The 15446-nt window shown below is 34.4% G+C and overlaps 1 protein-coding gene across 1 annotated transcript; it reads left to right on the forward strand.

The window, feature by feature from the left end:
* The first annotated feature begins 12868 nt into the window (after nt 1-12868).
* Nucleotides 12869-14609, forward strand: LOC139877853 (S-adenosyl-L-methionine:benzoic acid/salicylic acid carboxyl methyltransferase 3-like). Its single transcript, XM_071865255.1, has 4 exons — nt 12869-12943; nt 13012-13416; nt 13503-13757; nt 14241-14609. Exons 1-4 carry the CDS (start codon nt 12869-12871, stop codon nt 14607-14609), a joined length of 1104 nt encoding a protein of 367 aa, XP_071721356.1.
* The last annotated feature ends 837 nt before the right edge of the window (nt 14610-15446 follow it).

Here is a 15446-nt window from a genome sequence, read left to right on the forward strand (position 1 = left end):
ATCATATGCGCTTTTCATCATATGCACTTTTAATCATATGCGCTGCGCTTTTCATTATATGCGTTTTTCATCATATGCGCTTTTCATCATATGCGCTTTTTGGTGCTACATAGGTATTTCTCATTTCTGGTTATCATTGACTGATAATCATATCCATTATGATATATATCAGAGAAACTTAACAAATTTTTCTTTGATTTGGGAGAAAACAAAGCATTGTTTATCAGAAAATTCGTACCATTTGGTAATATGAATTTTTTACCTTTTTCGTTTCTTATATTAAGTTTGCAAGACCTGATATAGTATTTATGATTCATTCATTTGATTTAAATCAATTGAAATATTTCTTATATTTGATCATAGTGTGTATGCTACCATTATTTACAATACATAGGTCTTTACACTTTACCCTATATTATATGCAAAAGAAATTGAGAGTTGAATTAATCAAGGACTTGTGGGTCTAACTTTAATCAATGATACGGAGTATATTATGAGGACAAAGGCTACTGCGAAGAGGGATCGATCAACACACACACGAAGCAACAATACTTTGCTCATGTGTTTTCTTATTGTTGAAAAACGTATGGTTAAATGGGATTATGTGTTTCAAGTTTTATCAATATTTTATTTTGGAATGTACTTTAATTTACACTGATCAAATTTTTTAGTATCTTAAATTTATTTACCCTTTAATTGTTTTCATCTTCTTCTTTAATATCATCTATCATAATCTTAAACTTAACACCATCAATATCATATCGTAATGATCATCATCATCATCGGATAATTATAACCCCATCATCATAATCATAATCATGTAGTGATTTAATATCTACATATAATTATAACAATAACCCTAATCATAATCATTTATATCATCCGCATTTTCTAGACTTAATTCTTATCCTCATAATCACTTTAAAAAAATAACATTTCATCATTTCAAAAACCACTTTGGTCGGCCCATTTTTCCTCCACTTTGTTCCACCAACCCCTTTTAAAATGCACTACATAAATATGTCCTAACTATACTAATTGGCTCCCATAATAATCAATCATGCGTTTTATTTTAATGAGTGGCCATTAAGAAAAAGTAAAATCTCGACCCCATAATGATTATAAAACTGTAGCCCATCAATTATATGTTAATCGGCTAAATATCACGGTAAAGAAAAAAAAACTAACCGTCCCTTTCATGCTTCTTCTTCTTTCAATACTCATACATGCTTATATTATAAAATAAATGAAACGTCAAAAGGAGTGTCCCCATGTTGTCGGTCATAAGAAAGGACCATATGATCATGCGCCATTTCCTCAAAGAAAATAATGAACGTCCTTTTTGAGACCCTTCTTGGTCGGCCACAATGTCACTTTGCCCCACATGACAATTTGTTTTAAATGCATATATGGTCAAGTTATTTAAGTTAGCCTTTGTCGAACAACATTTTCTTATGTAATATATATTTTGAGTCTTATATGCAGTGATATGAGTTTGAGTATAAATATCTTACTTGTTCTTTTACTTCTCTCTCAAGATTAGTTTTCATTCACTATCATATGTGATTATAACTTTCAACTCTTTAAAGATAATATGTGATTATACCGAGCAAAAGGTACAAGCAACAGAGCATGGAGTACAAGTCTACAAAGCATAAGAAAGTTGTCGGCAGAAAACAACACCAGGACATACTCATTCAAAGTCTCCGTTTCGTTTTAAGCAAGCAGACAGATATTAATTAATATTTATAAAGAAAAAAAAGATAGTTTTGAGGTACGGATTCCTTGTTAATTCACATGATATTAATATGTATTCAAGTTTTGTTTACTAAAACTATTTATTATTTTTTTTTGTAGGGATTTCCCTTTTATCTTACAAAATTTATTTTTCTTCATGTTCATTGTAGTATTGATATTGATATATACTTTGTAACACCTTAATGAAAATATCTATTGTCTACCATAAAATAATTCTTATGATATTTGATTCTTTGGTTCGTAAGATGTCTTGATTTTCTTGTTAATTAATTAAGTGAAAGTAATGTAAATTAAATAACATTAACAACGTTTTGGAATACCTTGATGAGTATAACTCAGTGGTGAAAAAAACCCAAGCTGATAAATTCTTGATCAGAAGACACATCAGAGGTTTCAAGATCTTCCGACGGTTTCAGCGGCGAAGGACGGTGGCCGGAGGGAATCTTGAGATGTGGAAGTGGTGGTTGGGCAACTGGAAGAATCATCTTATACGGAGCTCTTCGTGCTGATAACGTGTTATAATTTAGTAGTTTATAACTACTTGTAATACCTATTTTGAAGAAATATGAAAGAAGAAAGAAGATAGTAGATTCTTATTCAAGAATGGTGTACCTACTGATTACAATCGATAACATACTTATAGTACAATAATTCACTGTGTAGTTAGGTGGAACAGTAATATCCGTGATTCACCAAATATATTGATTCACCAAATTTTACTTTATCAAAAGTGTCGGCCACTACACCTTGACTTATAACACTATCATGTCATTTTTATGTGAATAGTAAATTAATTAATTATATTTCATTTACTATTCATATGAATAGTAAATGAATTAATTTCGATTCAACTATTTAAGCTACACATTGTTGTACGTTGTGCTTTACAAATTGTACATTTTTAATTTAACTTCGTTTCTTAAAAAAAATTACAAGAATTATATCATAAAAATAAAACGACTTAATACATAAAATTTTTAATTTGAAATAGCATCGTTTAATAGTAAATTTTTATCATTTCATATAGAAATCATGACGGGTTCGAGTTTTAAATTATAGGTTGTTCGTGAACCGTAGGGTAAAGTCCAATGGTTAGTTGATTACATAAAGATTTCAAAACTTTCGAGACTCAACATTACAGATTTTGCTTATCGTGTCGGAAACATATAGAGATTAAGGTTTAAATTTGATCGGAAATTTCCGGGTCATTACAGTTTTTGATAGGTAAAAATCCAAATGGAAATGGTTATTCTGTGGTGAACGGATACGTATATCGGTGGTTGTAAGTAGGGTAGTAAATGACCGTTGAATCAGATTCGAAGAATGTACAGTGTAACTTATTAATGTGAAATCTAAATATTCCTCGGGTACTACCTACCCGTTAAAATATTTTCATCATTAACAGTTTGTACGAAAAAAAATTTAATTACAATCTTTATGAAAATATACTTGCATATATATTTTCTTCGAATGTAATTATGTATTTAATGAGTCAATAGGATATTAAACTCATTTGATTTATCGTTATTACTGGATTACATGATCTCTAAAACATTAGAGATTACATAATCGTCATGTCGAACGAAGGTAAATGAGGTAAAATGATACGTAAAGCGAAGATAATCGTTGTAGAACGATATGTAGAACGAAGATCATACTCTAAGTATAGATGGTGATATTTAGGCGTGTGATATTGATATCCGAGATACAGATTACGATGTTGAGGATTACGGCGCGGTTGTGGTTTGGGGTGATAAGGGTACTGTCGACGTTGATGATGGTGGTGCTGATTATGCTGCGGGTGCTGCTGCTGGTGTTTGCAACCTTTGCACCTTATTCTCCAAAATTGTCACGCGAGCGCATAGTTCGTTAACTTCTGCTAGTACACCAGGATGATTGGCAGTTGGAGCAAGCGAATGAACAAGATTCGAGATATGGGATAGTATATAATCGTGTCGAGATACTCGAGAAATGAGAGAGAAAATGGTTTCTCGAACAGGTTCGCCGGTAAGTGCTTCAGGTTCATCGCCAAGAGGCAATTTGGTGGATGGAATGGATCTTCGATGTGAAATGATTTTCAGATATTGAATGATATTCTAACTATACAGAATATTTATATATATATAGTCCTAAAGATTTCGTAGACTACGGAGGAATTTAAGGCATATGTCACACAAGTCTACAGATGCGCTAAGATATGAATTATCAGATACGCTGAGATATGAATTTTGTCTATACACTACCAATGCAGTAAATGCAGTAAGACGTGTCTAGACTTATGGATGATAAGCAGAAAATTTCCTAAGGATGATAAGCAGATGATTTCCGACTAGAAATGGATAAGCAAAACTTTTTGACATGCAGACACGGTCGAAGTCCAGACTCACTAATGTATCCTAACATTTACCAGTTAGACACACTAATGCAAGACCTGGTTCGCTAAGACCACCGCTCTGATACCACATGTAGTAACCCGTCCTTATCCACCTGGATGAAATCATCAACATCTGGTCCCATCGCGATGATCGACTCCAAATAATGTCCTTAAAATGAGCAAATGCACAGCGGAAGACTTAATTCGTACCTGAAAATAAACATGCTTTAAAGTGTCAACCAAAAGGTTGGTGAGTTCATAGGTTTATCATAACAATCATTTCAATATGTTAATAGACCACAAGATTTCCGTTTATAAACATAATACACTCGCAAGTGTATGTAAGGCATTCTAAGTTTGTTGAGCACCTGGTAACCAAACTTTACAAGTATTAAACAGCACATATTCCCTTTATATATAATCGCACTACACCGTACCAAGTGTAGCCACCTAAACGAAGTACTGTGCAACCGTTGAAAACTGGTCGTCCAGCCCGGTTGGGGATGTCAGCCCGATAGATCTATCAACAGGATTCGCGTTTACACTGGCCCATGTAATTAATAGTTACCAAGTTATAGGGAGATATGCAGTGGTACAACTCAACGTAGAATGTATTTTAAGTACTTGTGTCTATTTCGTAAAACATTTATAAAAGCAGCGCATGTATTCTCAGCCCAAAAATATATATTGCAAAAGCAATTAAAAAGGGAGCAAATGAAACTCACCATACTGTATTTTGTAGTAAAAATACATATAACGACATTTAACAAGTGTAGGATTGGCCTCAGATTCACGAACCTATACCATTTATATATATATTAACACATAATCGTATTCGAACAAATTTATATATTATATCTTGGTTTATATGTATTTAATTTGTATATATTTAAAATGATTAATATTTATATATGTAGATATCTTAATATGTATATTAGTATTTTAGATATGTATATTAGTATTTTATCAATAACTTGCTATTTGTAATATTTATAAAAATAATATTAATATGTTTAGTGTATAGTTATATGTAATATAAGTATAATATTTATTTTTATAAAGATAGTAATAAAAATGATAATTAAAATAATAATGATAATTAAAATAGTAATGATAATAATAATGATAGCTTTTACTAATAATGTAAATTAATAATACTAAAAATAATAATGTTTTTATATAAAAAACATTTCCATAATAATAATAATAATAATAATAATAATAATAATAATAATAATAATAATAATAATAATAATAATAATAATAATAATAATAATAATAATAATAGTAATAATAATAATGATAATGATAAATAATTAAACTACCTCAAAGGAGTAGTCCTAAAAATGCCCAAGTTCGGGTTTAAACCCACGACGTCCCACTAACCTGAAAACAATCTTAACCATTCATCTGTATCTGTTTTTCCCTGATAAATATGATACTTATATTTATATAACCCCTTTATTTTTTCCTGTTTCCCTTTCTTCTTCTTTTTCTAAAAAAAATAATGCCATAACCAGGGCTCGAACCCGCGACCTACCATTCACCAGACACACCTCTTAACCATATTAACTGTTTCATTTTTCTGTTTTAGCTAATAACCGAAATCTACTTAACCCATCGTCTTCGTTGTAAAACCGAAATAGAAATAGAAATCAAATAGCAGCAATATCAATCGGGTGTGATTTTCTGGTGGCCCAATAAGACACAAGCTTATACGGACTAAATTGCCTAGTCCAAAAGAAAGAAAGAGGAGAGCCCAATAGCACTCAATCGAATCATGGCCCAAAAGAAGGAAAATAGGTACGCATGTGTGGGTTATGATATCAGTTAAAAAAAATCATTGTGCCTGTTGCTTTCAAGTCCCACACCACAATCATCATCAAAAAAAATATCGCTGCCTTGCTATATACAAGTTGAGGGATCCCACCTATCACCTATGTCAACAATTATAAAATACTTGATTCTTAAAATTGTTACTAGCAACACGAACGGTAAACTGAAACAAACCAAAGGTTTTGATGACGAGTGGGTCCGTAGTCATGAAAACAATAGAGCTCAAGCTATTATGGCGACGGTGAAAGTGAAGCAGTCGGCGGTTAAAAAAAAATACGCAAGGTTATGATATAGGGTGTCAAGGTGGTGGTGATAGATTGGTGAGGGTTTCGCATAACAACTCAACAAGGGTGTTCGGGTTCTTGAGCTTATAACGAAACCGAAACAGTGGAAAGTGGTTGAGAGTTGCGTTGTGGTGGCTCACAATGGAGATCAAGGGGGTCGAATAGTTTAATGATAGGTTTCATCGAAGACGATGATGATGTTTGTTCGAGCAACAGTAAACAACATGGGTTCGATGGTGATGGGTCTGGGTTTGGTTTTAGGAGGTGAGGGTTGAACGATGGTAGTTCGTGTTCGGTTTTTGATTGATCGAAAAGAATTTTGGAAAAAAAAACAAAGGTAGTTTGTGGTTGTTGTTTGCTTGAATACGGTGGTTGGTGATTGAAATGGTTTTGGGTTCGGTTTAAAAACGGAGAAACATAAATAATATATTAGCAAATGGGTCTCGATTTTTAGATTGCAAATGGATGGAATCAACAGCTTGTTATAGTCGTGAAAACTAGCAAATGGGTGTGCCGGGCTATAAAAGTAAGTAGTAGCAGCGGTTGTGGTAGAAACAATGAGAATTTGGTGGGTTTGAAGACAAAGGTGGTGTTTGATATGATGAAAGTGATGGCGACAGTAATGGAGGTTCACGGTGGTCCAAGATATTTCAACTTAGAGATGGGTTGTGATTTACATAGAAACAGAACGAAACAATTACAAAGATGATGGTGGTTAGGGTGATGCAATGGTGACCGGTGGTGTTGTCGTGAAGGAAGAAGGAGGTGATGATTCAAGATAGAGATTAGGAAGGTGAAAGTTATGCATATGTAAATGTAAATGTATGCATCATATAAATATAACATTTAGATAGATAAAGACGTTGATAGATTGATATATAGTAATCAATCAGAAACAGTAACGATTCCATTTACAATCATATAATTCATGGAAAGCAGAAATCAATAACTTTAATAATAATATTATAATATAATTTAAAATAAACGTGTGATAAGCTAGTCATCATTTACTATTTCAATCACGGACTGAAATTTGTGTCCCGTTGATAATTAGTGGCAGATAAAAAGTACTCGGAAGAATCCCAAATTTTTACACTAATTATATTTATTTATTTTAGTCATTATGGTATAAAATTTGGCTATTAACTATTAGATAAAAATTACATCACTGTTCGCGCTCGATTCCATGTAAAATATGGAAAATGTTCAAATTTATTATTCAGCTTCTAAATATATTTTTAATAATCCTAAAAATTATATAACTCATTTTCGGATCGCCGTTTATTTTAAAATCACATAAGTTCGATAACTTGCTTACTAGCAATCGAAACATCAAACGAGTATTACAATCATTTAACATTTATTTTTAATATACACACATATCTATTTATACTTAATTGTTCGTGAATCGTCGAAAGTGGTCGAGGTTAAATGCATTTATGAAAACCGTTCAAAAATTTTGAGACTCAACCTAATAGACTTTGCATATCGTGTCAAAAATATTAGACCGTATCGAGAATTTGGTTTAAAATTAGTCGAAATTTTCCGGGTCGTTACACCAGCTACGCCAAACAAATGCATTTGCTGATCTGGAAGTCGAGGCTATCAAGAAACATTAAGAAGAAGAAGAAGAAGAAGAAGAAGAAGAAGAAGAAGAAGAAGAAGAAGAAGAAGAAGAAGAAGAAGAAGAAGAAGAAGAAGAAGAAGAAGAAGAAGAAGAAGAAGAAGAAGAAGAAGAAGAAGAAGAAGAAGAAGAAGAAGAAATCATCTCTCACAATGAATATGCTGATCATATTACCAGACTTCAAGTAGAATTGGATCTTGAGAGACAAAGAAATTGATTTCTGAATTAAGAAAACAGGGAGTTAGAAGAGAGAGAGTGGAGTCACAAGAACCACAAATGGCTACCATGATTCCTGCTTCTGCTTATGTTAAATGGGTTGAGGCAATGCACAATATGGCTGATCATCAAGCTGATGTTAGGTCCAGTGTAAATCAAATTGCCATGGGTGTTGCTAGAAATGGAGTTAGATCGTCCAACCTATGTCATCAGCAATATGGTGTGGACCCTGGTGCAAATCTATCTCCTGCAGATGCTGAATGGAATAACTTTGCATTTTCAATGCCTGATTCTGATAGTGATATTGATGTGAGTGTTCCCTCGGGCTCCACTTCTGCCCCTGCCAATGACAGAAAGGGGGAGAAAAAATCTAAAAGACACTAAAAGAGAAAACAATCTGAGGGGGAGCATGAACATGAAAAGGCTCCTGAGCAGCAGAGGAGAGATGATGGTGGTGGTGATCAAGGAAGAACTGGCCCTAAGCCCAGCAACGCTCATACTGAAGCAGGTGTCAAGGATGCTGGTGAATCTCAACCCAGCATGCCTGCCACATCTGTGGTTGCTTCTGGAAGTAATCCCAGTGAGGTATCTGAACTGGCTTTGGCTGTATCCTTTGTTGTCTATCAATCCATTGAAAGAAAGCTAAAAAGAAAACTGGAGAGTCATCAGAAGAAGCAACAGATGTTAAATGATGCTTTTAATGCCAAGTTTGAGGCCTATGCTGCAAAGAAAAAGCACATAATTGAGCATAGAAGAGGCCTCTCTCGTGAGCAACTTGAAATTCACAACCAGATACTTAGAATTGAACAACATAAGAAAGCTGAAAGAAAAAGGCATGCTAACTTTATGGTGAAGTATGGCAAGAAGAAAGCCAAGCTGTATGTTGAGCGAGCAGAAAGGATAAGGAATATGACACCAGAAGGGATTCAACAGTACTTGGATTTTAATAGGTTAGGGGAGAAAGGGCTAATGTTTTTTTACAATGGCTTGATGGTTTGATGAAATCTAGCCAAGCCTCTCAACCTGCAACTTCTGCTCAGCCAGCTACACGACAACAGCCAGTTGAGATTACTCATCTTGATGATGATGAGAAGCCAGCGGAGACAGATCTGCCTGCTGCTGAGGGGGAGCTTCTTGCAATAATTCCCTTAATGCCTCCACAAGAACCAGTATCAACACAAGAACCATCAGCTGGACCCGAACTAATTAATAAATAAAGGGTAAAATCTGCCCATAGAGTAACCAGCCCCTAAGGAAAGAGCCCTTATTTGAGGCAGCTGATGAAGGTACTGTGGTAGTTGTACCACCTGATACTAATAAGTTACCTGGTACCGAAGACACAGCAAGGAGTTTTGTGACAGAAGACCCAACCATAAGTGTGCTGCTGGGTGAAAGAAGAGCAGAAGACCCAGCAAAGGAGGATGAGCTGGGAGCTAATGCTGATACTGATTCTGTTACTGGCAATTTCACTATCTGGGTAGTGGCAACTCAACTTTTGTTCAATCACCACTACCAACATATTCACTTGCTTACTTTGATAGGACACTGGGTGACCTTCATTTCTATGAACTAGTGGATCCTTCTGGTACAACAGAATCACCATATGTATATCTAACATCTTCCCCCAAGAAAAATGATAAGCATACCACTTGGGAAGATGACTCAGTTGCACGGGGAAAGCCTAATCTCAGAAAGATGAATCCAGATGAAAGGGAGGCTTATAGGCTTAAAATCACTGTTGCTGAATTACTGAACCAAAGAGCAGCACGGAGACCAGAGAGAATACGCCAAATCAGAATGTTGTATCATCCTCTTGACCAACAATTCTACATTGATGATATGGACTTCAACATTGATATTGGTATGTATTTATCAAATAGTGGCCAAAGACTCCACACTGATAAGGAGAAGGCACTTTTCTATGAAGTTGTGCAATTGGATATGGATTTACAACAATATTGCAATGCCATAGTTACTGATAAAGGCATGAAATTGATAGCAGCAGCAAAATCCCTGAATATCACTGTAAATGAATACATAACAAGTATTCAATTGGAAAGACAAAGAAGGGATGATGCTGAGTATGCAGAAACGCTCAGGCTTAGGGAGCAAGAAGCTAAACTGGTTGCTGACAGAAACAAGAGGTTGAATCACTCAGGTTAGAAAAAGTCATAGTTAAAGCTCAGGACTAAATCTTTGATAAGCTTGAAGCTACTGAGAAGGTAACTACAGAGACTCCTCTAGAAATTGAAATAACAAGAGAATTGTCCGATCATGTCTTCAGGAGTAAATACGCTGATGTGATGACCAGAAGATCTAATCCTGGTAAGATCATCAAGTTCCATAAAGGAACTAGAAGGACCTTCAGTGTCAGCATGGACAATCATGTCTATGAGAAGGTAGATTACACAAATCTAAGGACTTTTGGATTTAGTGAATGGATGGAAATACTAAAATACTTCATTGGTAAAGGTCAAAGTATTCTCAAAGATACACTGAAACCTGAACTACAAGATCTATTCCATAAAGCAGTCAAGTATGGGGATGCACCAGTGGTGAATATAGAAAAAGTACTAGCTCAAAAGCCTAAAATAAAAAAATCTATTGGTGCTGGCCCATACAGAAGAGATCCAATAATCTTACCTCCTCAAATCCTTGTATTCAAGATAGAAGAGTTGCCTGTGTTGTTTCCTGAAGCCTGGGAAGCAGCAGTAAAGGTGAAAGAAGAAGAGCTATCTGAAGATGAACAAGATACAGAGAAGGATAAAAACAGATAGCCTTCTATGTTTAAAATTGTATCTTTTGTTATTTCATAATTCATTATACCGCTTTGTAATTATTGTATATTCTGTTGTAATGAATATGAAATGAGTTATCTTCAAAATCATATCAATTTATAAGGTATAGATAACTCAGCAAAAGATCTCAAAAACAAACCTAAAAGGGACAAATTTACTGCCCATTTTTTATTAGGTCCCTTAGTGCTGGCTTTAGTGTTTTCTCTATATGTCATAGGTTTTGTCATCATCAAATAGGGGGAGATTGTTGAGTCCCCAAAATAATTAAGGATTTAATTATGACAAAACAGCATTTATGTACACAAAAATATTATGTGCAGTCAGCATAGGTTTAGTTATGTATAGACAGCAATTATTGTTGTGTCGAGTGTTTAATATGCTGCCTAGTCTACCAGCACAAGATAGACAGTATTCTTCATTTTAGCACAGGATGAGTGCCCAGCAAATCATGAAGATCAAGTGACTCAGCATAGAAGAACCAACATAGCCGTTGAGCAGCATACTACACAAAGACAGCTATGCTCCATTACAGCATAGTGGTTTCCTGAGTGGTCTACATCAATTGTACTATTCAACAGAAGTCGAAGACAAAGTTGAACATAGAAGGACACGTGTCGGCGGTTGACAAGTTACCTTACAAGACCACGATGGAATGCAGAAGTTTAACGCATGTGCAGACATGTGTTATACTTTGTCAACGCCTAGGGAACACAACATTCTATTTATTTATTCAAATAGTGGTGTCAAACCGAATTGGGGTGTTCCTGCAAATAGCTACCAACCAAAGAGGAAAGAAGAGAGCACGCTCTCTGATGCAATTGTCCCCACAAGTGCAGACATCATATGTACCGATGGACAATAGAACAATTACCTGCATAATAGGACTACTATAAATAGAAGTATCCACTATTGTAATATTTAGTGGTGTGAGTTTATTTATTTTAGAGTCCAAACTTGTAATAGCTTAAGATATCCTCGATAGCTATAACTTAGGTATAATCTGTATCAACCAACTATCATTCCGGCAAGAATAGTTGTAATTCTTTGTGATTCATATCAATAAAGAATAATCAGTTAAAAATTACCTTTGACTCTTATTTAAATTACTTGCTTAAATACTAATCTGTTATAAATGTTAGGTTAAACAAAAAGAATTGTATTCACCCCTCCCCCCTACAATACTCCTGTTAATCAAGGGACCAACAAATTCTTATAAGAGACCATCCGGATGGAGAATGACGTGAAGAAACACTAGACGATTTTAAGAATGTGTTTACACGTAAGCCTTTCCACTTGGCGAAGTGTGTAGGATACCCTGTAGCCTACACACGGATACCAAAAATATATGGGCATTAACACACGAATGGAGCGCCTGTGTCATGTCAGCCCGAATCTTCAGAAAAGTTTATTATGATAATTTGTTACAATCATGAAAGGGACATGTGTCATGTTATCATTCCGTCTAACAAACTAAACTATTGGCATCTATAAATACGCCCTTAGATCATTCATTACACACACAATCGAACACATAATATTTAAATATGTCGTTACTCTACCAAAAATCATTGACAGTCAATTACGTTGAATTCCGGTTATCACCGGAATTCAGTTCCTCTAAGATAGTGATCTACTCAATCCAATCGAGTAGATTAATACGATTTATTGTTTTACGCCCTTGTGAATTCTAATTTCGATCGAGTTCGCACGATTGCCAGAGTTAAACAATCTATCAACCATCTTTTCTCAAATAAAGTACTCAAACTAAACTCATTTACGTTTGATTAATAATAAAAAATGAAAACCTAATTTTTACATGTATATATAATATAATATATACTTATGATTCCGGATTAATTGTTTGCTACAGCACTCTGGAAGGCCTATTTAAGAAACTAGAAGGCGAAACAATTTGATAACACTTTGATCATAATTAAAAGGGGAATAGAAATAATATACGGAGTAATTAATATAAATCATGTCATTAGAAAACGTCTTACATATGAATACCGGTGACGGTGAATCAAGTTACGCAAATAACTCGTCTCTTCAGGTAATATATTTTACTATAAACTCATAGTTGCTGTCATTAACGGTCTCTCACGTGTGTTTTTTCTACAGGCAACAGTGATACTAAAAGCGCTACCCATTCTAAAACATACAATCAAGCATATTGTTGATGATGATATTGTCCATGGTTGTTTCAATATAGGCGACCTTGGATGCGGTTCGGGGGAAAATGCATTCCTGGTTGTAACAAACATTATTAATATAGTCTATGAGACTTGTAGAGAAAATAATCTAAAGGCACCACAATTTCATGTATGCTTAAATGACTTATTTGGAAACGATTTTAACGCTCTTTTTAAATGTTTACAAGATTTTTACGCAAATCTTAAGGAGAAAGAAGAAACTTTTGGTTCTTGTTTTGTTTCAGCTACACCTGGTTCCTTTTATAATAGACTTTTTCCAGACCAAAGTTTGCACCTTGTTTACTCGTCTTATGGTGTTCACTGGCTTTCACAGGTTTGTACGTCACTACAAAATGCGTAAGAAGATGTATGTATAAACTGTTTTTGGCTATTAACTACCGTTTTGTCAATATGTGACAGGTGCCTAAAGGTATTGAAAACAACAAATTTAATATATGCATGGCGAAGAAAAGTCCTCCAAACGTGTTCCAAGCGTATGGAAAACAATTTCATTCTGACTTTACAAAATTTCTACAAATGCGCTCCGAAGAAATAGTACCCGGTGGACACATGGTTTTAACTTTTATGGGTCGGAGTAAACCTGATCCAACGAGTGATGATTGTTGTATGCTCTTTGAGCAACTAGCTATCGCACTTTCAGATATGCTTAAAGAGGTATAAGGCGTGCTATTTTGTAACCAATTTTTAATCCAAAACAACAACAAAATAATATACTGATTAGAATTTTTGTGCGGAATAAGTGTCCCTAATTGTACTTAATTATGTATCACCAAAAGTCCATTGTGTACCTCAAAATTTTCCGTTATTGCTATTGTTAAGTTTGTGGAAAATGTTGATACACACATAATAGACCATAAATAAACTTAAATACACAATAGACTTTGGTTACATACCACCGAAGCTTGGCATGAGTGGTATGGAGTGGGATTCAACTTGAGATACTGCCTACTCAGGTCAAATCCCACTCCAAGCAGGAAGTTTTTAACCTTTGATGGTATTGTCAATATCAATGCGATTTGGGAAGGTCTCTGGGGTTTTCCCAACCTTCGATGATACTGCCAACAATAAAAAAACATTATATATTGTTCAATACATTTTCTAACACTAATCCGTTTGTTCAAATAATTGTATAGACAGGGTCTGGTTCAAGAATCTGAGATTAATTCATTCAATATCCGGATTTATTTTCCATGTGTGGACGAAGTTAGGGATGCTATTCAAATTGAGGGATCATTTTCTCTTGATACTTTAAATGTTTTTGAGGTTGATTGGGATCCGTGTGACGAAGATTACACATATACGAAAGATTTGAATGATCTGAACCACTCTCACGGAATAAACGCATCAAAAATGATGAGAGCTGGTTTAGAGCCGTTGTTGAAGTTGCATTTTGAAAGTTCAAATATGAACTTGATGTTTAAGAAGTGTGCGGAGAATATGGCTAAATATCTAGCTATCAAGAAAACAAGACTCTTTAGTATAGCCATTTCTTTGACCAAGAAATGAACAAGTCATCTGATGAGAGCTGTTTTAAGGCTATTAAATAAAGTATAAATAAATATAAACTGGGTTTCGTTTCTGTGCATTTATACATACCTGGATGTATTTCCATTTATATTTATTTATTTATTTTTTTTTTTTGAAAAGCAAATTTCATTAAAAAACAAGGAGATACAGGAGCATAGGATCCATGTATGACATACAACACGAAAAGTTCACGAAGTTTATTCATTAGAGATGAACTTACATTTGACTTAAATCGCAATGTAGATTGAATCTCCTTAATTAATTAATTAATTAATTAGAGATCTGGGTGTCTAATTTAATTATATCACTATCACTATATACATTAAAAGAGAGTTTCGATTAACTAATAATTGTTTTCAAAACCCCCTTAAACACCGTTAGATTAGAAAATTACAACATAATACCCCTTAATCCAACGGTCCCTAATCATCCACTTAAAATATTAGCTAATAAATCATTCTTAATCACAATTTTACCCTATATACCCTTAAAAACACGCGGACCTCATTCTATTCGGATCTTACCCACCAAACTACGGATAAAATCAATTCATCTTCATCTATCCTTACCCTAACTTCCTCCCACAATGATCCACAGCTATCTAAATCATCATCAATGCAGGAGGCATATTCAAAATATTGTCGTGAAAATCACATTCATCACTCGCACAAGAACGATATCGCTTAAAACCCTAGCTGCGGCCAAATCCCACCGCATCCGTCAGCGTAATTAATTCCTTAAACCCTACTCTTGTAATTTTTACAATATTCAGACCTAAAAACCCCTAATTGTTCACTCTCTTACTTACTCTAGGTT

Source organism: Rutidosis leptorrhynchoides, chromosome 11, assembly GCF_046630445.1.
Source record: "Rutidosis leptorrhynchoides isolate AG116_Rl617_1_P2 chromosome 11, CSIRO_AGI_Rlap_v1, whole genome shotgun sequence".
Lineage (NCBI taxonomy): Eukaryota > Viridiplantae > Streptophyta > Magnoliopsida > Asterales > Asteraceae > Rutidosis > Rutidosis leptorrhynchoides.

Excerpts from the sequence above, each read along its gene's own strand:
- LOC139877853 (XM_071865255.1), top strand. The coding sequence starts at position 12,869 with ATGTCATTAGAAAACGTCTTACATATGAATACCGGTGACGGTGAATCA. Across the intron at positions 13,417-13,502 it reads GTGTTCACTGGCTTTCACAG|GTGCCTAAAGGTATTGAAAA; the intron begins GTTTGTACGTCA and ends AATATGTGACAG. Across the intron at positions 13,758-14,240 it reads TTTCAGATATGCTTAAAGAG|GGTCTGGTTCAAGAATCTGA; the intron begins GTATAAGGCGTG and ends TTGTATAGACAG.